This window comes from Geotrypetes seraphini, chromosome 17 (assembly GCF_902459505.1).
Source record: "Geotrypetes seraphini chromosome 17, aGeoSer1.1, whole genome shotgun sequence".
NCBI lineage: Eukaryota > Metazoa > Chordata > Amphibia > Gymnophiona > Dermophiidae > Geotrypetes > Geotrypetes seraphini.
This window is the reverse complement of record NC_047100.1, coordinates 38,640,275-38,663,758: the sequence shown is the minus strand read 5'-3', so window position 1 is coordinate 38,663,758 and position 23,484 is coordinate 38,640,275. Positions and strand designations below refer to the sequence as shown.

The following is a 23,484-nucleotide window of genomic DNA, read 5'->3' as shown; positions in this document are numbered from 1 at the left end:
TTCCCTGGCCTCTCTCTGGGCTCACCTCGTGTGAGCAAAATGGCCGGGACCCTCTTTCCTTCGTTGGAATCCGACTGTGCAGCTTCGATCCCCGGTAAGTTTTTCTTTCTTTCTTTCTTTCTTCTAGGTGCGTTACCTTGGTAACGCCACCGGCTGAGTCTCAGGCATTCCAGGCATCGAGTGCGATCGTGCCCGCCTCTACGAGACCTCCGATGCGTGCCTCCTTTCATGGGAATACTCTTCACGAGGTTGCCCTTATGGAGCGTACTGCTGCACCTTTCTTACCAGTTTCATTGGTACGGTGCCGACTTCTGAACCTCGACTTCGGTGTGCCTCGACGTCGACTGGGGCTTCGTGCCTCGACGTCGACTGAGGCTGCGTACGTCGATGGAGGCTTTGGGCCTCGACGTCGACGGAGGCTTTGGGCCTCGACGTCGACGGAGGCTTTGGGCCTCGACGTCGACGGAGGCTTTGGGCCTCGACGTCGACTGAGGCTTTGTGCCTCGACGTCGACTGAGGCTTTGTGCCTGGACGTCGTCTGAGGCTTTGTGCCTGGACGTCGACGGAGGCTTTGTGCCTGGACGTCGACGGAGGCTTTGTGCCTGGACGTCGACGGGGGCTTTGTGCCTGGACGTCGACGGGGGCTTTGTGCCTGGACGTCGACGGGGGCTTTGTGCCTGGACGTCGACGGGGGCTTTGTGCCGCGACGTCGACGGGGGCTTTGTGCCGCGACGTCGACCTAGGCTTTGTGCCTCGACGTCGGCCGAGGCTTTGTGCCTCAGCGTCGGCCGAGGCTTTGTGCCTAGACGTCGACTGGGGCTTTGTGCCTCGACGTCGACGGAGGCTTTGTGCCTGGACGTCGACTGAGGCTTTGTGCCTGGACGTCGACTGAGGCTTTGTGCCTCGACGTCGTCTGAGGCTTTGTGCCTGGACGTCGACAGAGGCTTTGTGCCTGGACGTCGACTGAGGCTTGGTGCCTCGACGTCGTCTGAGGCTTTGTGCCCCGACGTCGTCTGAGGCTTTGTGCCTCGACGTCGCCTGAGGCTTTGTGCCTCGACGTCGACTGAGGCTTTGTGCCTCGAAGTCGACTGAGGCTTTGTGCCTCGAAGTCGTCTGAGGCTTTGTGCCTCGAAGTCGTCTGAGGCTTTGTGCCTCGACGTCGTCTGAGGCTTTGTGCCTCGGCGGCGTCTGAGGCTGGTGCGCCTCGACGTCGCCTGAGACTTGTGCCTCGACATCGTCTGAGGCTTTGTGCCTTGACGTCGACTGCGGCTTTGTGCCTCGCAGTCATCTGAGGTTTGCTGCCTCGACGTCAACCGGGGCTTGGTGTCTCGGCATCGATGGATGCTTTGTACCTTCGACGTCGGCTGAACCGGGTGCTCCGCGTCGCCTGATGCTTGTGCTTCGACGTCGACTGAGGCTGGGGGGCCTCATCGTCGGCTGGAGCTCTGTGCGTCGACCGAGGCTTCGTGCCTCGCCGTTGACTGGAGCTTTGTGACTGGGCGTCGCTTGGGGCTTTGTGCCCTTGAGTTGACTGTGGCCTTGTGCCTCGGTGTCGACTGGGGCTTGGTGCCGCAGCGTCGTTATGGGCTTTAGGCCTCGGCATCGGCTGGGGCTTTGGGCCTCGGCGTCGACTGCGGGTTTGCGCCCCGGTTTCGACGGGGGCTTCGTGCCTCGACTTCGTCTGTGGCTCTGTGCCTCGGCGTCTCCGGCTCCTATTTGGTTGTGGTGCGGAGTTTGGTTTCCTGGAGGAGACTCTCTCCCTGCTCCCGCTCTATTGCTCCCGCCATGCGTCATCTCGCTTGGGGCAGAGTGGGGCTGTGGACCCGACCCTCCAGGTTCGTCTCACCACCTTTCCTGGCGTGAGTACTGCGTTGCTTGAGGCCTCTCTTGCGGAAGCCACTAACCACCTTTCAGACCGCGACCGGTCCTTCGCCTATCGGGACGCCTTCAGCTGAATCCCTTCTGCCTTGGTGGTTTGGACTCCTTCTCCGGAGGGGCCCTCCGGATACCTTTCTTGGGTTATCTCGGCCTCCTTCGCAGCAGTCGCTATAGCTGCAGCAGCTCCGGGTTGGGGTCCAGCCGGCTTCGGCAACTCCTGGCCGTCTTTTTGACTATTCTCGCATAGCCTCCGGGCTGCTCTCTTCTGGGGATTCCTCCCCTCCCTTCGGGAGGGGTGTCACCGTGTCTCCGCACTGGGAGTTTAGCCTCGCCTCTGTCGGTTGGGCTTTCCCCTCCTCCGGGCTACGTCTGGTCCGGGCCCTTCGGGACCTGCACTAGTTTCTAATCTGGGAGCGTTTCAGTCTCTGTCCGCCCCAGTCTCGGGAGTCCGTCTGGGCGGACCTGGACCCAGTTTGTCTGCGCTCCTTCTTGTCTCGACCTCAGGGAGAGGGCCTTGTCTGTTTATACCGGACGATGGCCCCTCTGTCCTCGGTCCGCCTCCGGTCTTTTCTGCCACTACCTCGGCAGGCCGCCTGTCTGCGCCTGAGTCAGCTGGTGACTCAGCGGTTTTCGACCTCGGCCGAGCTGATGCTTTGGGATCTTGGGTCTCCACGGTTCATGTCCCGATGTTCGCCTGGTTTCCTCTTCGTGTTCCCCACTGCACCCGAGCATTTCAGTGATGGCAGGATAGGGATCCCGCTTCCCAGCGCTTGGGTGGTGCGCTGGTTTCGTTGGTGGGCCACCTCTTCGTATCCCTGCATCAGAAGGTTCTGCCGATGGACTCCTCGGCATCGACTTAGGGGCGCGACACTACGGCCTTCGGACTCGGATTCTTTGGTCGGGTGCGGACCGTTGCAGCCGCATCAATCTGCTGCAGCTCCGGGCCATTTCCAATGCCGGGACGGATTTTCGTTATTGGTCGATGGATTGCGGGGTCCTGGTGAGTCCCGTCATCCCGGGGGCGATGTATTCTGTGACCAAGCCAGGGTGGACAAGGTTCCCTGTTACTTTGCAGGCGAGCCCTTCGTCTTTGGCAGGGGGCGTTACCCCGCTACTTCTTTCTTTGGGCGGTGTGTTTCCGGGGCGTGCAGCATTGTCTGGTGGACATGTTGCGTCACCCTTTTTAACCGCATGAATGGTCGCTCCATTCTCAGACTCTGCGGCATGTGGTTGCCTGGTGGGGAACCCCACAGGTAGTTCTGTTCGCTTTGCCCCTCACTCACTGGTTGCCTCGATCTTGCTCGAGGATGTTCTCCCAGGGTTCGCATCGAGGTGGATGCTTTCCTTCTCGATTGGATGGGCAGGTTCCTCTATGTGTTCCCTTCCCTTACTCTGATTCTCAGGTCTTTGTTACTCCTGTCGGTCTGCGCCACCATGATCTTGATGGCTCCTTGGTGGCCCTGGCAGCTGCGGTTCTCCCGGCTCCTCCAGCATGTCAGGGAGCCTCTGTTCCTACCTCTGCTCCCTTCTCTGCTGTTTCAGAGTTGAGGTTTCTATTGCATTCCATTCTGCAGTCTCTACACTTATCAGCTTAGTTCCTTGCAACGTGCCTCCCTCCTTCTGTTTCAAGTCGGTGGGGGTGTTTTCGAGGCCTCTCGAAAGATCTCCACTCAGCAATGCTATTCCCAGAAATGGTCCTGATTTGCTGCGTGGTGTGCTGAGCACCGCATGGATCCGCTCTCTGTCTCCTTGCCTTCAGTGCTGGTTTATCTGTTTCACTTGTCTCGGTCTGGTCTCGAATCGACATCTATTCGAGCCCACCTCTGTGCTTTTGCTGCCGGTCATCGGCCGCTTGATGGGACGCTGCTCTCCGTCCATCCGACGGTTTCCCGCTTTATGAAGGATCTCTTCAATGTACATCCTCCGCTCAAAGCCCCTCCGGTGGTTTGGGATCTTTGTGTGGTCCTGACTCAATTGGTGATACCTCTATTGATTCCATTGCTAGAGCTCTTTGAATTATTTCACCTGGCAGGTGGTATTCCTGGTTGCTCTCACGTCTGCTCGCGAGTCAGTGAGCTGCAAGCTTTGGTTGCGGACCCGTCTTTTCCTGTATTTTTTCATGCACGGTGGTCCTGTGTACTCAACCCCAGTTCTTGCCCAAGGTGGTTTCAGACTTTCCTCTCCCTCATTTCATTGTTCTTCTGGTCTCTTTCCTGTAGCCCCACTCGCCTCCGGGCGAGGTGGCGCTTTACACACTTGACTGTAAGAGGGCGTTGACTTTTTATCTTCAACGCGCTCAGTCTCCTCAGACGGTTCCTCAATTGTTTTTGTCCCTCGACCCTAATCGGTTGGGACGCCCAGTTTCCAAGCGCAACTTGTCCCTGGTTGGCTGATTGTATTTCCTTTTGCTACGCTCAGGCTGGTCTCGCGCTGCATGGTCAAGTTGCGGGACATATGTCCGAGCGATGGCGGCTTCTGTAGCTTTCCTCAGGTCGACGCCTATCGAGGAGATTTGCAAGGCTGCCCCTTGGTCTTCGGTTCATACTTTCACCTCCCACTACTGCCTGGATACTCTGTCCAGGAGCGATGGCCGGTTGGGCCAATCGGTTTTGAGTAATCTGTTTTCTTGAATTGCCAACTTCCCTCCATCCCTTTTTTGGTTAGCTTGGAGGTCACCCACATGTGAGAATATGCTGCCTGCTTGTCCTGGGATAAAGCACAGTTACTTACCGTAACAGGTGTTATCCAGGGACAGCAGGCAGATATTCTCACAACCCGCCCGCCTCCCCGAGGTTGGCTTCTTTGCTAGCTATCTGAACTGAGGACCATGTGGAGGGTATGCGCCCTCTAGTGGATCAGGAAGGCACACACATGCGTGGTGCAGCATTAGCAAACTTGAAATCTTCAATCAAGTTTGCTTGAAAAGCTGTCCGCGTCGGGGCTCCGTGGATGACGTCACCCACATGTGAGAATATCTGCCTGCTGTCCCTGGATAACACCTGTTACGGTAAGTAACTGTGCTTTTTGTTCTGGTTGTAATACCCTTTTTGATGATGCCTAGCATTCTATTTGCCTTCTTAGCAGCCGCTGCGCACTGTGCCGACGGCTTCATTGTCAAGTCCACCATCACCCCCAGGTCCCTTTCTTGGGTACTCTCATTTAAAAACATCCCTCCCATCGTATAGTTGTACCTCGGGTTTCTGTTTCCCACATGTAATACTTTACATTTCTCAACATTGAACTTCATCTGCCATCTCGTTGCCCATTCCCCTAGTTTGTTCAAGTCCCTTTGCAGTTTTTCACAGTCTTCTTTAGTCCGAGCTCTACTAAATAGTTTAGTGTCATCTGCAAATTTTATTATCTCACACTTCGTCCCAGAGGCAGAGGATCTCCCTGTAAGCAGTTTCAACTTCCTTTCTGTAGCTCCCAGTACATAGCATGGCACAGGGAGTACAGAGCTGACAGTGATTCTGGGGGGGTCTTCGAATGTGTGTTTTGGGCTGTTTGGGAGTTAGACGTAGTCCCACATCCCTAAAATCCTAAGATCGCTGTATTTTGGGGTTCCTGTGCTTTTCCTGGCTATTTTGTTCAGAAGATTGCGCCTGCAGTGTCCATCTTTGATTTTCCCAGTTTGAATTTAAAGTTATGTTTTGCCTCTGCAAGCTTTGTTTTTGCAAGAAAACCACTCAAATGGACTCGGGGCAGGATATTTTGGATTCATACCCTGTTTACGGTGGACAGTTGTCTGGTGAGTGGCCATGTTCCAAGGGCTCCGCTGCACAGGAGTGGGCAAGATTTTGTCAGTCCAAGTTCCCTTGACAGCCTTGGTCCTACTGCTTTTTCCAGCTGGGGGCTGTGGAATTCGCCATTTTTTCAGCGCTGGTGCTGCAGTGAAACAGGGACTTCAGCTAAGTTCTGATTTTGTGTAATAGACTTTCCTGTTTAAAATATTCAAGTACGGGCTCTGATAGCATTCCATCAGGGTTTGAGTTAGCTTGAAGTTGTAAACTGCTACCCTTTGAAATGAAGCAATATAAATGCAAGGATATTTTCTAGTGTGGAGTTTATTTTAAAAGATCCATGAAAACCAACTGAGATCTTTTCTCCACATACATTTTTTCATGGCTTGCATGCTATTTGAGCCTTTATATGCATAAACATTTTAGGGTTGTTGGTAGTAGTGGAACTCAGCCTTCCCTAACCAGTGTCAGCACATTTTTTGATATCGTGTAATTGAAATCACCTATTATACTGTCGCCTAATTTTCCAGCTTTCCTAATATCTGAAAACATTTCTTCCTTTGTCTGCTCATTTTGTGCTGGGGGACAGTAGTATAATCCTTCATTTATATTCCTTCCCTTCACAATCAACTCTTTCGGGAAAACTCATCTTTTTCAAAATAAACACACATGGCACCACAAGACAGCATTTTTCGAATTGTTCCAACAGGAATCATCTTAAATTATAAGGTACAAAGATATAATTAACCAAGATATTCCTTTAACACCTGTTATCACAGTCCTCTAACCACTACCCAAGGCAACTTTCATGGGAAAGGAAATCATCCAAACTAAATCCACCAACTCGGCAAAAGCCTGCTCCAATTTTTGACTGTGGTCTACAAACGTAAGAACATAAGAATTGCCACTATTGGGTCAGACCAGTGGTCCATTGTGCCCAGCAGTCCACTTCCGCGGCAGCCCTTAGGTCAAAGACCAGTGCCCTAACTGAGTCCAGCCCTACCTGCATATGTTCTGGTTTAGGAGGAACTTGTCTAACTTTGTCTTGAAACCCTGGAGGGTATTTTCCCCTATAACAGCCTCCGGAAGAGCGTTCCAGTTTTCCACCACCCTCTGGGTGAAGAAGAGCTTCCTTACTTTTGTACGGAATCTATCCCCTTTTAAATTTAGAGAGTGCCCTCTCGTTCTCCCTACCTTGGAGAGGGTGAACAACCTGTCTTTATCCAGTAAGTCTATTCCCTTCATTATCTTGAATGTTTCAATCATGTCCCCTCTGAGTCTCCTCTTTTCAAGGGAGAAGAGGCCCAGTTTCTCTAATCTCTCACTGTACGACAACTCCTCCAGCCCCTTAACCATTTTAGTCGCTCTTCTCTGGACCCTTTGAGTAGTACTGTGTACTTCTTTAAGAACGGCGACCAGTGCTGGATGCAGTATTCCAGGTGAGGTCACACCATGGCCCGGTACAGCGGCATAATGACCACCTCCGATCTGTTCATGATCCCCTTCTTAATCATTCCTAGCATTCTGTCCATCCTTTTTGCAGCTGCACATTGCGCGGATGGCTTCATCGACTTGTCAACCAATACTCCCAGGTCTCTTTCCTGGGGGGGTCTCTCCGAGTACTGCCCTGGACATCCTGTATTTGTGTATAAGATTTTTGTTACTGACATGCATCACCTTACACTTATCCACGTTAAACTTCATGTGCCATGTCGCGGCCCATTTCTCGAGCGTGTCTTATCACGTTAAACTTCATTTGCCATGTCGCGGCCCATTTCTCGAGCGTATTTTGTCACGTTGCAGTTCTTCGCAATCCTCCTGTGTCCTCACTACTTGGAATAACTTTGTATCGTCTGCAAATTTAATCACTTTTCTCGTCGTCCCAATTTCCAGGTCGTTTATAAATATGTTAAAGAGCAGGGGTCCAAGCACCGAACCTTGCGGCACTCCACTCGTGAGGCTATTCCATTCTGAGTTTGTCCATTTACCCTCACTCTCTGTTTCCTATCCGCCAACCAGTTTTTAATCCAAGTGAATATTTCACCCTCAGTTCCATGGCAGGCAATTTTTCGAAGCAGTCGTTCATGCGGAACCTTGTCAAACACCTTCTGAAAATCCAGATATACAATGTCGATTGGGTCACCCTTGTCTATCTTTCTGTTTACTCTCTCGAAGAAGTGCAGCAAGTTCGTCAAGCAAGATCTTCCTTTGCTGCTAGTGGGGCAGATCCAGTATCTTCATTTCAACGGTCGAACATCAGCTCCAATACATGGGGCTCTCAATTATGCAGCACAGCTACAAAGTTTGCCTTCAAAATATTCCAATCCCTCGCCTGCCCAAATTGAGTCCTCCACTCAAAAAGAAAACCACCCAGCAGTAGCCACATTTTTCAAGGCACACTGTGCTTCCCAATCAGCTTAATCACAGTTTCTATTTACTAATACCGAAAGAAAAAAGCAAGGACACCTATGTTCAATTCTAGATCTCAGGCAACTGAATCTTCACATTCATAAAAAAATCAAAATGCACTTCCTTTCTACCATCTTACCCTATCTTTATCAAATTGATTGGTTGGTATCCTTAAACTTGATGGACGCATATGCACACATTCCAATCCATCCTTCTTTCTAAAGATTTCTCTGCTTCATGTGTAGCAATTGTAGGGATGGAACGTCCAATTGGATACATTTAGGCAGGATCCTACTACACATGCTCAGAAACCTTTGTAAAGGTCAATCTGAACTATTTGACATGGGCTGTTTGGCGCTGTCAGCTGTGACGTCACCCCATGTGTGGCTGTTGTATCCTGCTGTCCATGGAGGACACCTGTTATAGGTCTGCAACATTCACTTAAAGATTTCAATATGTATAGAGGAAAGGTGGGAAAGGGGAGATATGATAGATATTTAAATACCTATGTGGCATAAATGTGCTTGAGGGGAGCCTTTAATTTGAAAAGAAACTTTTGGAATGAGAAGGCAAATGATAATGTTAAGAAGTGATAGACTCAGGAATATCTTAAGGAAATACTTTTTTATAGAAAGGGTGGTAGATGGGTGGAATAATCTCCTGGTAGAGGTGGTGGAGACAAGAGACTGTGTCTGAATTCAAGAAAGCCTGGGATAGGCACATGGGATCTCTTAGAGAGGGGAAGAGATAATGGTTACTGCGGCTGGGCAGACTGGATGGGCCATTTGGCCCTTCATCTTACAATGTTTCTATAACCATAAAGTTCTATGACATCACGATGCAAATGTAAAGAGCCTTAGTCAATAGGGAGAGGAGGAGATAGTGGATGCTGTAGATGGGCCATTTGGCCTTTATCTCTCGTCATGTTTTTATGTTTCATTTCTATATCGCTACTACACATTATGTGCAGGTAATTTCTCTGTCCTAGTGGGCACGCAATCTTAAGTTTTTGTACATGGGATGGAGAATTAAGTGGCTTGCCAGGGTCACAAGGAGCTGCAGTGGGAATTGAACCCAGTTCCCTAGGATCTCAGTCCACTAAATTAACCATTAGACTACTCCTCTAGTAAAAGCTTGTCTAACTTTTTAGACTGAAAATATAAATCTCTACCAAATGTTATGCATGTTTATATTCTGTTAGATTTACCCCTTTGTCTTTACTGTAAATGCTCACCTGTATTTCTCACCTAAGTATGTCCTAACCGTACTATGAATGTACTCTTTTAACCTGTTCTGGGCTACTTTGGGAGGACGGCTAAATAAATAAATATGTTGTAGATATCTACTTTGAAAATGAAGCTTTCAAGCATTTTGTAAGTTTATTTATGGAAATTAAAAGTTCACCTTTTTAGAAAGCGTGTTTATCTGTTTTGTTTTGTTTTTATACAGAATGGGTTTAGCTCTTCCATTATGCCAAATTGGACAATGTTATTGAGAGCATACCAAAATTTGTTCATTGTTTTTATTTGTAGGAAGGGAGAATCTACTGTGTTTAGGGCTCACACAGGAACAGTAAGAAGTGTCAGCTTCTCTTCTGATGGTCAATCCCTAGTAACAGCCTCTGATGACAAAACCATTAAAGTATGGACAGTTCACAGACAGAAGTTTCTGTTTTGCCTTAGCCAGCACATAAACTGGGTTCGCTGTGCCAAGTAAGTACTGATGATTCATCCAATAATGTACCTTTTGATAATACCTGCAGTTAAATCACTGTTCTTTTTTGCTTATTTCTTTAAGGAACAAAAAGTGTAGTTAGGTAGGTCAGGGTACATTGTAACTAAAGAATGACACGGGAACAAGTTTTTCCCCGTCACCGCGGGAACTCATTTTTTTGTCCCGTCCAGTTCTTTTCCTAGTCCTGCCCCATTCCTGTAAGCTCCGTCCTCATCTGCACAAGCCTCAAACACTTTAAAATCATAAGTGTTTGAAGCTTGTGCGGTTAAAGCACACCTTACAGGAATGGGACACGGACAAAACTCGTGGGGACGAGACAGGGAAATTGCAGGGATAGGGACAAATTTGTCCCTGTGCCATTCTCTAATTGTAACATTATTGAGCTTCTGTGCCTTTGTTTAGATACATGAACACATTTTGAAATATCACCCAGGTCAACTTTCTAAAGAGAGAATTTTAAAATCTCAGTTAGGTCAGAAGCGCAATTTGATGTCATTGAATAAAGAAGGAAACAAGATGACAAAAAATAGTTACACATCTCCTGCCTTTTGTCCTTTTACTGTACTGGAAGCTTCAAAAATATTCTCCATTTCACATGCTGCAACTTAGCTGATAAAAGTGGCTTTCTGTTCTTTATAGAAATTAATGTGGACTGTAATGGGAAGTTAGGGAACTATTATCTTTTTCTCAGTATTTTCACGTCCTTTCTTAGCTCAGTTTTACAAGAAAACAAGATGCAACTTAGCATAGAGCTAGTTTTTATGCAGCTCTCTTACTAGTCAGCACTTCCTCAGTATGTATTTATTTAGTATTATATCCCATCCTCCCAGAAAGCTCAGAACAGTTACAACATAAGAACATAAGCAGTGCCTCCGCCGGGTCAGACCATAAGTCCATCCTGCCCGGCAGTCCGCTCCCGCGGCGGCCCAAACAGGTCACGACCTGTCTGAATCATCAGAAGGGGCTCCCTTGCCACCTTGGTTTCTCATTGAAGTCCTATCTTCCCATCGAAGTCCTAACCCTCCGGTCTTGCACATGCACGACCTGGTTGGGTTTCTATACTTATTACCTGGTTAGCTTTCTATACTTGTGTTACATCCCAGCTCCTCCCTCAGTATCCCACGATCCCTTTATCCCTCAGGAATCCGTCCAATCCCTGTTTGAATCCCTGTACCGTACTCTGCCTTATCACTTCCTCCGGTAGCGCATTCCAAGTGTCCACGACCCTTTGGGTGAAAAAAAACTTCCTTGCATTTGTTTTGAACCTATCTCCCTTCAGTTTCTCCGAATGCCCCCTCGTACTTGTTGTCCCCTTCAGTCTGAAGAATCTGTCCCTATCCACCCTCTCTATGCCCCTCATGATCTTGAAGGTCTCTATCATATCTCCCCTGAGCCTCCTTTTTTCCAGAGAGAAGAGCCCCAGCCTATCCAACCTCTCGGCGTATGGGCAGTGTTCCAGCCCTTTTACCAGTTTCGTTGCTCTCCTTTGGACTCTCTCAAGTACCGCCATGTCCTTCTTGAGGTGCGGTGACCAATACTGAACGCAGTATTCCAGATGTGGACGCACCATCGCTCGATACAATGGCATGATGACTTCCCGCGTCCTGGTTGTTATGCCCCTCTTGAGAGGGAAAAGAGGATGAGATGAAGAAGAAGAAGACCTGGTGTGATACAGGTGAAGCAAAACAAGTCCTTTGGATAAAGGTGAAGTAACCAGACCTCACAAGAGAAAAACCCCCTCCCCTCCCTCTTGCTCTAATAAATCAGTATATGAACTGTAAAAGATATTTCATAACCCACTTGCCAGCTGGCCTATATTGATTGAGAAATGTTCTGTTTCTGAGTTAGCTATGGTAAGCAAAAACTTGTAAGAAACAAGACTTAAATTCCGATGCATGGCACCTGGCCGGATATTATGCAAAGAGGAACACAGCTCATGGTCAGAAAAACAGAGTACTCAAGAACATTATTTAGCAAGATATATCATGTGTTGCCACAGCAGGAAAGGAATTTTGGACTCGGAATTGCATATATGGTAAAGGGAAAAGGGCATTTGCAGGAAAGGGTTAGGCCTTACGGCAAACTGAACAGACGTATAAGATGACACAAATAGATAAGCCAATAAATGAATCTACGTATGTATTGACGTATAAGAAAAACAACCAATAAAGATGTATCATGTGATTTAGGCTAACGTGGTATTGACCACCAATAAATGTATAAAATCAGGCCTATAAGCAGAAGTAAAGTGAACAGACATCAGAGGACCCTCAGGCCTGAGGATCACATCTGTTCCATTATATGCTGAATAATTTGAAATTGTAAGCTGTTACTGATTTGTTAATAAATGTATACCTATTGAAACCAGTATATAGTGTGTGGAGTCTCCATTACGAGGTAGGCCTAGACAGCGGCCTACTTCAATGGTGACCCCGACGTGGAAATCTAGCAAAGTCATAGTTGTTTAGCTCATAATATATTTCATTAAGGAAAAAAAACCAAACAGAACAATACACATTGCTTAAAGCTAGACAAATAATTTCTCTAACAAGAAGTGAACAACCTTTAATGGGTTAACATGTTGAAACATTCAAAACCTTGGCTTAGGATTTAAGAAAATAAAAAGCAGAAGTTATTCTCACTTCGATATGTTAGCACAACATTAATTAATATTACCATTCGGGATAGAAGCGGATCATAAGAACCCTATGCAATATGTTCAAGTTATTGTAGAGACATGAATAATGAAAAAACAAAAAGAAAATAGCAACTAATAATTTCAAGTTAAAGAAATAGAGCACTACATTTCCCAGTGTCCTTAAACATAGACACATCAACCAGGAAGTAGCTCGGTATGTTTGTGTAACGGAAAAAAGAGGAAGAAGAAGCATAACTCATTTCTTAAACTTTGATCACAGACAAAGAATAAGGTTTGAAATCGTTGTGGTGAGTAGTGAAAAAATAAATCTTCTTTCTTTATATTGATAATTATAGTGAGCGCTATTTAGAGTATTAGCATTAGGTGTTCTCTTTGAGTGCACTGTAGTTTTTCCTAACTCTAGAAAACAAATGATCGTTAGTAATGGGAAACGCCCATAATAAAAATCCCAGACCTAGAAAGACAAAGGGTGCATTTATTTTTACATTGTCAGTTATACTTAATGCCTGTCAGTTATTTGGTTAGACATAATCACTCGTCACGAATCCTTCCTATTTACGTACACAAATCCTTCCTATAAACTTCAATAATCTGCTTATATATTCCCTTCATTGCCAATCTAACATAACACTTTCTATTGAAAAACAATGATCCAAATCTTTCCTGTAATTTCGTTCTTCTCTTTCTCAAAAACAATCCTTTATAATCCAGCAAACTTATATGAAATAAATAATTGTTTTAATGAATCTTATGGTAACATTGAAACACAGTTAAAATATATACTTCTCCTTTCAGTCTCATTCAATCTCATCCCCCTCACTCCCCCCAGTTTTTTTTTTTTTTTCATCCAAATTTGGATGGTCCCGGACCCTGGAGCGCTTTTTCTGCATTGCCTTGCCCGGGACCGGGTTCCCATCCTCAATTGTCCTATTGGTCCTACGCACTCAGTTAGTGAAAACAGGAACTAGGGGGTAACGCAGCACAGCATAGTATAAGGACTGGCGTTAAAGTAGTCAGCATAGTATAAGGACTGACGTTAAAGTAGTCAGCGTAGTATAGGGACTGGCGTTAGAGTAGTCAGCATAGTATAAGGACTGGCGTTAAAGTAGTCAGCGTAGTATAGGGACTGGCGTTAGAGTAGTCAGCGTAGTATAAGGACTGGCATTAAAGTAGCCAGCGTAATATAGGGACTGGCGCTGGGGTAGCAAACATAGCATAAGGGACTGGTGTTAGAGTAGCCAGCATAGCATAAGGACTGGTGCTAGAGTAGCCAGCATAGCATAAAGACTGGTGAGAAAAGAAGCCAGGATAGCATATATAGTGGAGCAATATTTACGGCCGTTGTTACTTTATCTCTGTGTAAATCTTATGTTTACTTCTTCTCCAAACTCTTTCCTTGGTACAGACACTGATTCAATTGCTGGTTGAATTCTTTCCTCTGCTCGGATAATGCCTGGCCTTCCATTTTTCTGTCCACAGGTTAACCATTTTGTAATATTACATTGTATAGTGATATTGTATTTTGATGCTTCTATGAATCCACTGTCTTACATTTTGATGTTTCTCTGCATCCGCATCGTTGGTGCCATGTGAAATCAGTCCCCTATATATATCTCTGTGGTAAATAATCTCTAAATCTGACCTATTACTGTTATCTATATATATCCATTTTCTGTCAGCATGCATCTTTGTGAAACCTTCATTATCATAAGTGTTGGGGAACTGATGCCTGACTTCTTTTATCTCGTTCTTCCTAAATTTTCCTCCTGGTACCGGCTGGTGCATACTTGGTGTTCAGGCATATTTTTGAGGGCGGTCTTTAAGCCAGTAATCTCTACTGAACGCCCATGAAATATATGTCTTCAAATCTATCTTTCTCAGCCTCTCTTCTCCATGAGAGTCCTGGTATCTTTTCCCAGGGTCATTGCACATGACCTACAGGGGTTCAGGGACACACATCGTTGTTCGTCTGTGATCACTACCGGACACTGACTCATACATTAACTTCCTGTGTCAGCGTCTCACTGGTGATCTGCTCCACATCCTAATTTCTTATCTATTCCTGTAGTCTAATAAGCCTCTAAAGGGAATCCAGAGGGGAAGCGCCCCATGGCTATAAACCCCTCTTACACATACATTATTAGTCTGACCTACAAACACGCTCCTCCGATCCTGTTACCATCACAATCTCTCCCTGTAGATTTGTATATTATTGACCACCCAGAGGGGTGGGCTGCCCAGAGGGGTGGGCTGCCCAGAGAGGTGGGCTGCCCAGAGAGGTGGACTGTGGGGGCTTGCCAAACTAGCCACACCATTTGCTATCTCTTAGGTTATTTCACAACTGTTGAGCTCCATTTCAACAGCTGTGAAGAGGGGGGTGAATAAAGGTGAAATTATTTTTGTTTTTTGATCACAGACGGATTTCGCATACACTATAAACAGATTACTGGAGATCAGAGAAAGATAATGCACGAAGAAAACAGAAACTGTATTTGCACAAGAAATACATATATGTCCAATTAATAGACAAGGTGACAATGCAAGAAAAAAAAAACAAAAAAAAACAACCCCTTTTTGTCTTTATAGGTCCAGGATTTTAATATTGCCACCTACGTTTCTTTCTTTTTACTAATGCCTATTTTGTTTCCTAGAGTCAGGGAAAACTGCAGTGTTCTTGTCTCGGGAAACCACATCTTAAACAGGCATGCCCATTATGTCTGATTTCTCCCGTTACTCTTGCTGACATTAGGAATCCCCCTGTTTTATTCTTCTCTGGCTGCCAGTGCTAGCCATGATTATTTGTCTTGTGCCTCTAGCCCTAGTTTTTCTTTCTCTTGTCTGTTCCCTCGTGATTCCATCTGCCGTTGGTTTTTCACCGATCTTCTGTTAAGCCGTTGCTTAGACAATTCTGTTCCTCCTTCTGCCCCCATATTTCCTACCATTGTTGAGACGAAAGTATACACCTCTTCTCTGCATTGTGCTTTGTGTTACCTAGCCCCTTATGATGTCACCATACTGCTTGCTTATGACGTTGCTTTCCCTGACATACCATCTTACCTTGCCAAGCTTTCTTTATTTACGCTTGATATGTTGTCTTCCTGGATTTTATTAGTGTAAGTGGTATTATCATGTGTGGTCACTATTTTGTATGGGTTTTGGCTTATTAGTTCTGCTTTTATGGGTTCATTTTGTTGCTACTGACAAGAGAGGGTCTTCTAGCCTTAGTACAGCTCTGAGTCTGCGTTTTACTGTAATATTTTCAGCTTGTCATGCTGTCTGATGGCTTCCTTTGTTCTTCCGTTTATGCATTACATTTTAGCTGTCGCTTGTGTACTGGCCTGTGTAATATATGGCACTTTATGGGAAAGCGAAAGCATTGCTCTCGTGGTTCTTGTTTCCTGTTCTTTTGTGGTCACGAACCAGGAAAAAAAAAAAAAAACTGGGGGGAGTGAGGGGGATGAGATTGAATGAGACTGAAAGGAGAAGTATATATTTTAACTGTGTTTCAATGTTACCATAAGATTCATTAAAACAATTATTTATTTCATATAAGTTTGCTGGATTATAAAGGATTGTTTTTGAGAAAGAGAAGAACGAAATTACAGGAAAGATTTGGATCATTGTTTTTCAATAGAAAGTGTTATGTTAGATTGGCAATGAAGGGAATATATAAGCAGATTATTGAAGTTTATAGGAAGGATTTGTGTACGTAAATAGGAAGGATTCGTGACGAGTGATTATGTCTAACCAAATAACTGACAGGCATTAAGTATAACTGACAATGTAAAAATAAATGCACCCTTTGTCTTTCTAGGTCTGGGATTTTTATTATGGGCGTTTCCCATTACTAACGATCATTTGTTTTCTAGAGTTAGGAAAAACTACAGTGCACTCAAAGAGAACACCTAATGCTAATACTCTAAATAGCGCTCACTATAATTATCAATATAAAGAAAGAAGATTTATTTTTTCACTACTCACCACAACGATTTCAAACCTTATTCTTTGTCTGTGATCAAAGTTTAAGAAATGAGTTATGCTTCTTCTTCCTCTTTTTTCCGTTACACAAACATACCGAGCTACTTCCTGGTTGATGTGTCTATGTTTAAGGACACTGGGAAATGTAGTGCTCTATTTCTTTAACTTGAAATTATTAGTTGCTATTTTCTTTTTGTTTTTTCATTATTCATGTCTCTACAATAACTTGTTTAAGTATTCTACAATAACTTGAACATATTGCATAGGGTTCTTATGATCCGCTTCTATCCCGCATGGTAATATTAATTAATGTTGTGCTAACATATCGAAGTGAGAATAACTTCTGCTTTTTATTTTCTTAAGTCCTAAGCCAAGGTTTTGAATGTTTCAACATGTTAACCCATTAAAGGTTGTTCACTTCTTGTTAGAGAAATTATTTGTCTAGCTTTAAGCAATGTGTATTGTTCTGTTTGGTTTTTTTTCCTTAATGAAATATATTATGAGCTAAACAACTATGACTTTGCTAGATTTCCATTTATGAGTACTCAATATAATTAGCAATATAAAAGAAAAAACTATTGTTCCTTTACTTATCATAACAGTTTTGAAAAACTTCTAGCAGTCTTTCTCTCTCTGCCTTTTCTTGGAACTTGTAAAAACTTCTAGCAGTCTTTCTCTCTCTGCCTTTTCTTGGAACTTGTAAAAGAAATGTTACTTCCTCTTTTTCTTATATATTCTCTGATACACGCAGGAATACTTTCTGGTTTAATACAATACAATCAGTGTTTGGCTTTATTTAAAAAAATGGTTCTAACTGTTGCTTAAGAACTTTTCTAATAAGTTGCTGAAGGAAATGTCCAGTCCTATTGATTGGAATTCAAAAATATTGTAGTTTAGGTCTTTTTGCTGATTGAATATTAGTGAAAGTCAATATTAGTGAGTCAAACAAAATTGAACCCATGATTCGATAGAATCCCATGGGAAGGACATTTCTCCCATAAATCCTATTTTATTTTAATTTTTAGGGTTTATCATCTTTATTTTAGTATGTTTCAATATAACCTATGTGCTAATATGTCTAAGGCTATAGCTTAGCCATCCTTTTGCTTGGGTTTGACTCTTTGCTAATTCATATTTATGTTTAGCATATTACTCCTGTCCTTTGAACATCATATGCCATTGTAACTATAATTCCCTTAGGCTGACAAATATAATTCAGCCATTACATATATTAGACCTTAGTCTATTTGAATTAAAGCAGATAAGTTTTTGTTTTCTTTTGTATGCCATCTTTTAACGCTGTACCTATCCTGTTAGTAATATTGCTCAGGTATTGTTGGAAACAAGTTAAATGATATATACAGTACAGATATTTTTGCCTTATTAATTATGGATCACTTCACAAAGACAATTGCCATATCAGAGGAAGCTGTATGCTACATGAGAATCCGTGTTTACACCCTTTTAATTAATTAATGACTTATTTACATAATTATGGACTAATGCTATTTGAAATATCATCGATGAAAAATTTTCAGCCGTATGAAACCCTGATGACGGATGAGCTCCAAAGGAAGGATCGTGCTACCAGAGAAAGCGCCTAGACTTACCAGCAAAGACTTCCTGACTGTTGCTACCAAAGACAGGATGACCTTTATGACCTTGAACTTCTACAGCTTTAATTATGGACTTATTAATTTGCACTTTAACTCTTTTATGGACTCGTGCAGTATTAGTATATATATTTTTTCATGTGTTGATAATTATTTCTAACAGCCCTATTGCAAGATTTGGGTGTTTTTCTTGATTGTGACTTTATGCATTTTCATCCTGTTTTGACTCCCACAATAGCTCCCTAGTTATTTTCCCCTCCAGTTGGATTCTTTCCATTCCCTTTCTTGCTGCTAAGCTGAAGAGAAGTGCAGTGAAGAAGAAGTAATGAGCCCAGCTGAAGGATGATGACGTAAAATTTAATGTGGTTATCTGGACTTTCACCCCTGGCGTCTGGACCCAGTCGAGTCTGCACTGATCCCAGCTATTTTGGAAGAGCATGGAAATAATCTAACTTGTTAATTTATCCCTCCATCCCTTTTGGATGTAGTATGCTCATAACAGGATGAAGCCATAAAAGGAGAATATATTAAAACGTATCAGATTAAATTATGAACCCCTGCAGATGCCTAGTTGCTCGAATTATCCCAAATGTTGAAATAGAGACCCATACACAACATTTTTGATAATCTTGACTTGGCCGATTTTGATGCACCTCCCTATGAAACACCAATAGCTGATTTCCCCTCCTAAGAGCCACCACCACGTCAGTACTTTATTCTGATGTTTCTAACACACTAGTATAACCTCTGCAGTCATGCCTATCTGACTTTTCCGTTGCATATTATCCTAATTATTGATCGCATATTATCACATTGCATTAATAATTTTATTGTGACATGTTATGCTGTTCTGTTCCGGGTTAGTATAGTATGGGTGGGCACTTGTCCTTTTCATTTTTACCATATACAATTTCAAGTACGTGGCCCTATGCCTGTGCTGTATGATCACTGACACAATCTACCTTTTGACCAAATATCCGGATGTCAAAGCCACCTGACGGGGCTTTGAAGAGGGGATGAGAGGGAAAAGAGGATGAGATGAAGAAGAAGAAGACCTGGTGTGATACAGGTGAAGCAAAACAAGTCCTTTGGATAAAGGTGAAGTAACCAGACCTCACAAGAGAAAAACCCCCTCCCCTCCCTCTTGCTCTAATAAATCAGTATATGAACTGTAAAAGATATTTCATAACCCACTTGCCAGCTGGCCTATAGTGATTGAGAAATGTTCTGTTTCTGAGTTAGCTATGGTAAGCAAAAACTTGTAAGAAACAAGACTTAAATTCCGATGCATGGCACCTGGCCGGATATTATGCAAAGAGGAACACAGCTCATGGTCAGAAAAACAGAGTACTCAAGAACATTATTTAGCAAGATATATCATGTGTTGCCACAGCAGGAAAGGAATTTTGGACTCGGAATTGCATATATGGTAAAGGGAAAAGGGCATTTGCAGGAAAGGGTTAGGCCTTACGGCAAACTGAACAGACGTATAAGATGACACAAATAGATAAGCCAATAAATGAATCTACGTATGTATTGACGTATAAGAAAAACAACCAATAAAGATGTATCATGTGATTTAGGCTAACGTGGTATTGACCACCAATAAATGTATAAAATCAGGCCTATAAGCAGAAGTAAAGTGAACAGACATCAGAGGACCCTCAGGCCTGAGGATCACATCTGTTCCATTATATGCTGAATAATTTGAAATTGTAAGCTGTTACTGATTTGTTAATAAATGTATACCTATTGAAACCAGTATATAGTGTGTGGAGTCTCCATTACGAGGTAGGCCTAGACAGCGGCCTACTTCACTCTTTATAATGCCCAGCATCCTGTTGGCTTTTTTCGAGGCTGCTGCGCACTGTGCAGATGGCTTCAGTGATGCATCCACCAGCACACCCAAGTCTCTCTCAAGTCTGCTGTCTCCCAACAATGCCCCCCCCCAATTTGTAGTTGAACAACGGGTTCTTTTTCCCTATATGCATGACCTTGCATTTTTCCACGTTAAAGCGCATTTGCTATTTGTTTGCCCAGTCTTCCAGCTTGTCCAGGTCCCTTTGCATGTCCTCACACTCCTCCCTGGACCTAACTCTGCCGCACAGTTTGGTATCGTCTGCAAATTTTATAACCTCACACTTTGCCTCCTTTTCCAGGTCATTGATAAATATGTTGAAGAGTAACGGCCCCAGCACCGATCCCTGTGGCACACCGCTTGTGACTCCCCGCCAGTCAGAATATTGGCCCTTCACTCCGACCCTCTGCAGTCTACCCAACAACCAGTGCTTGATCCATCTGTGCACATCCCCTCCCACCCCGTGGTTCCACAGCTTCCTAAGCAGCCTTTCATGTGGCACCTTGTCGAAAGCCTTTTGAAAATCGAGGTAAATGATGTCTATGGGTTCCCCATTGTCCACCCGACTGCTTATTCCCTCAAAGAAGTACAGAAGGTTCGTTAGGCACGATCTTCCCTTACAGAATCCGTGCTGGCTTGTTCTCAGTAGGCCATTCCTCTTGATGTGCTCGCAAATGCCGTCCTTGATCATAGCTTCCACCATCTTCCCTATAATTTAAGTCAGGCTCACCGGCCTGTAGTTCCCGGGGTCACCCCTCGATCCCTTCTTGAAGATAGGTGTGACATTCACCAATTTCCAGTCCTCTGGTACCTCACCAGTTTTCAAGGATAGGTTGCAAACATGCTGGATTGTGCCCGCTATTTCTTGTCTTAGTTTCTTCAGAACCCTTGGGGTGGATCCCGTCCGGGCCCGGTGATTTACCGCATTTTAACCTGTCTATCTGTTTGAGGGCATCCTCCTTACTTACCTCTATGTGCTCCAATTTTTCGGCCTTAAACATACTGCAGGGGATATGGTTACGTGCCGGGGAGAGAGATCAAATACTGGGGGAAAAATTGGGGGCATGCAAGTCAACATATAGTACAGTACAATACATTTTGGATAGTTACAGCTGGATATAGTACAGTACAATACATTTTGGATAGTTACAGCTGGATATAGTTCAGTATATCAAGTAGCTTAATCCATCGACTTGGCTATATGCCATGACTTGTGGACTAAAGGGTCATCCTAGGGCGAATGTAAGTGTGTTTTTTTACCTTGGTCTCCCTGACTGGTTAGGAGGGCTGTGGTTGGGACATCAGAAGAGGAAGGTTTTAACTGCTTTTCTGAAGTCCATCATGCCTTCCAGTGCTCTAATATGTGGGGTGAGATGGTTCCATAGTGTTAGTAGGAAGTTGTTGAAGGATCGTTTGCGAGCTGTTTCATGTCAGGTAGTCGAGGCCAGTACCACACTCGACTTCAAGGGAAGATGGGACAGACAGGTGGGGTCGCTCCAGAGGAATGCTTTAAAGATGGATTCTCGAAGGAGGGAGGGTTCTTGAGTGGGCAGACTTGTTGGGCCGTTGGCTCTTTTCTGCCGTCATACTCTGTTTCTATGACGTCACCCATATGTGAGAATAGCTGCCTGCTGTCCCTGGATAACACCTGTTAAGTTAAGTAACTGTTTTACAGGTAAATGGTTGACTCAAAGATAAGCTGAGGATAGAAATTTGGTAGATTGTGACAATTCATTATACAAAGACTAAACATTTTTGTCATGTGTGGGGTTTCCTATTTGAAATGTAAGAACATTACAGTGAAAATAGATACAACAATTAGATATTTGTTTGTTTTGGCTTATTTCTATTGTAGCTGACATCATGGGGATCACACACTAGTAGAATTACCAAATTTCAAAATTGCTAAAAAAATAAATAGTAAATTCTTAACTTCTTTTAACTACATCTTTCAGTCCTCTGTTTCTTCCACAAAAAAGCCTCATTCAAAAATGCAGCATGTTAAGGAGGATACTAGAGAGCTTGTTGTCATTGATCCAAGACAAGACTTCCATCTTACATCCAAAATCACATATCAGTAACTTAAACAATCCACCGTGCACCGATTGCAAAGTGCTGCTCTTAAACCTTCCTTAAGGCTGGTTCTTCGTATTCTGTTTTTCTGGGGCTGTTGTATCTCTAGTTCAATCTCATGCTTAGGCTCCTGAGCACCAGATGCTTAAAATGTTCAGTATAGTAATAAATGCTTTTCAGTGAACCATCAGAAAGACCTCTAGTGTATTTGCACATCGTAAGGTTCATTGTGAAATGGTGGAATAATAGTAAATCAAATGAGTACAGTGTATGTACTTTGATTCTAATTGTATACTCTCCATGTAATTTAGATTCTCCCCCGATGGAAGATTAATAGTATCCGCTAGTGATGATAAAACTATCAAGATTTGGGATAAAGCAAGCAGGGAATGTACACATTCTTTCTGTGAACATGGAGGGTAAGTATAGTCCTCAATGAAATTAAAAAAACTAAAACAAATTTATAGCCCTTTAATCTATTTTGTGAATGTTAAATAGCTTAAGGCAATACATATGTGGTCTTTTTGTGTTTTACAGTTTTGAACCTCTGCCAAGCATCATTTATTGGGTGTGAAACTGTTTAGAAAGTTTCACTGTTAATTGCTGGTTTTAAATTTATTTTTTATTTATTCATGTGTTACAAATTAAATAACAAACTCGGGAAAATCCTGAAACTTCATCATAAGAATTTACAAGAAAGGAAAATAAAATCATTCATTGATCTAGCCCACATTATTTGGCTGACAGTACCTTTCCTTTAGCAACATAAATTTAGTATAAGGAAAAACAACTAAGTAGGCAAAATATGGCATCTATTTCTATACATTTCTTCAGTTATCCTCCCAAGTTGGAAATTAACCAAAATTATAAGTCTAGGATATTGTTTGAACCGGTTTACCTTTCAGAAAACATTCTAACTGGACTGGATCTAAAAAGACATACTTATCACTTGCGTATGAAATAAGGTAGAGAATGACATGTGACAAAATTCATCCCCGTCCCCGCGGATAACCGCGTGAAACCATCTTCATGTCATTCTTTAAGGAGAGAGAGAAGAATCAGAGTATGAATGGCCACAACCTCTAACCTGCAAGCTTTGCTTTGAAGAATGCTGGTGTAGAAGGACTGAGGTTTAAATAGACACTAGAAAATGACATGGGATTATTTCCCGCGGTTATCCGCAGAGACGGGAACGGTGATGAATTTTGTCACCGTGTCATTCTCTAAAATAAATTCCTGAAGGATAATGGTCTGGTAAAGGAAACTACCTGTAAATCCACTCAAATGATATCTTTCTTCAGACCCTCAGAAATGCCACCATCCAATCCAATAAACTTCATAGTGGTTGGATTTAAACATTGAATCCTCACCGGGTCATTTATATTTATAGATATTTCAATGATAATGTGTTCTCAATTCACTTCACATATGTTTTGAAAATAAAGCTAATACTTAGCTAAAGTGGTTCATTCAAGGGATCAATCGCCAACATGTTTCACCCTGAACGGGTTTCATCAGGGCTCAAATCCCTTTAACCACAGT

At 43.7% G+C, this 23,484-nt stretch overlaps 1 protein-coding gene across 6 annotated transcripts in view; it reads left to right on the top strand.

Moving 5' to 3' along the window:
• Positions 1–23,484, top strand: part of POC1A (POC1 centriolar protein A) — a 185,282-nt gene that overhangs the window by 102,804 nt on the left and 58,994 nt on the right. For all 6 annotated transcript variants that reach the window (XR_004537357.1, XM_033926272.1, XM_033926274.1 and 3 more), the window contains exons 4-5: positions 9,560–9,739; positions 22,254–22,361. Coding sequence is in view for 5 of the 6 variants with exons in the window: in XM_033926272.1 (XP_033782163.1) it covers positions 9,560–9,739; positions 22,254–22,361 (288 nt within the window). In the remaining variant the exon portion in view is untranslated. The remainder of the gene's footprint in view (positions 1–9,559; positions 9,740–22,253; positions 22,362–23,484) is intronic.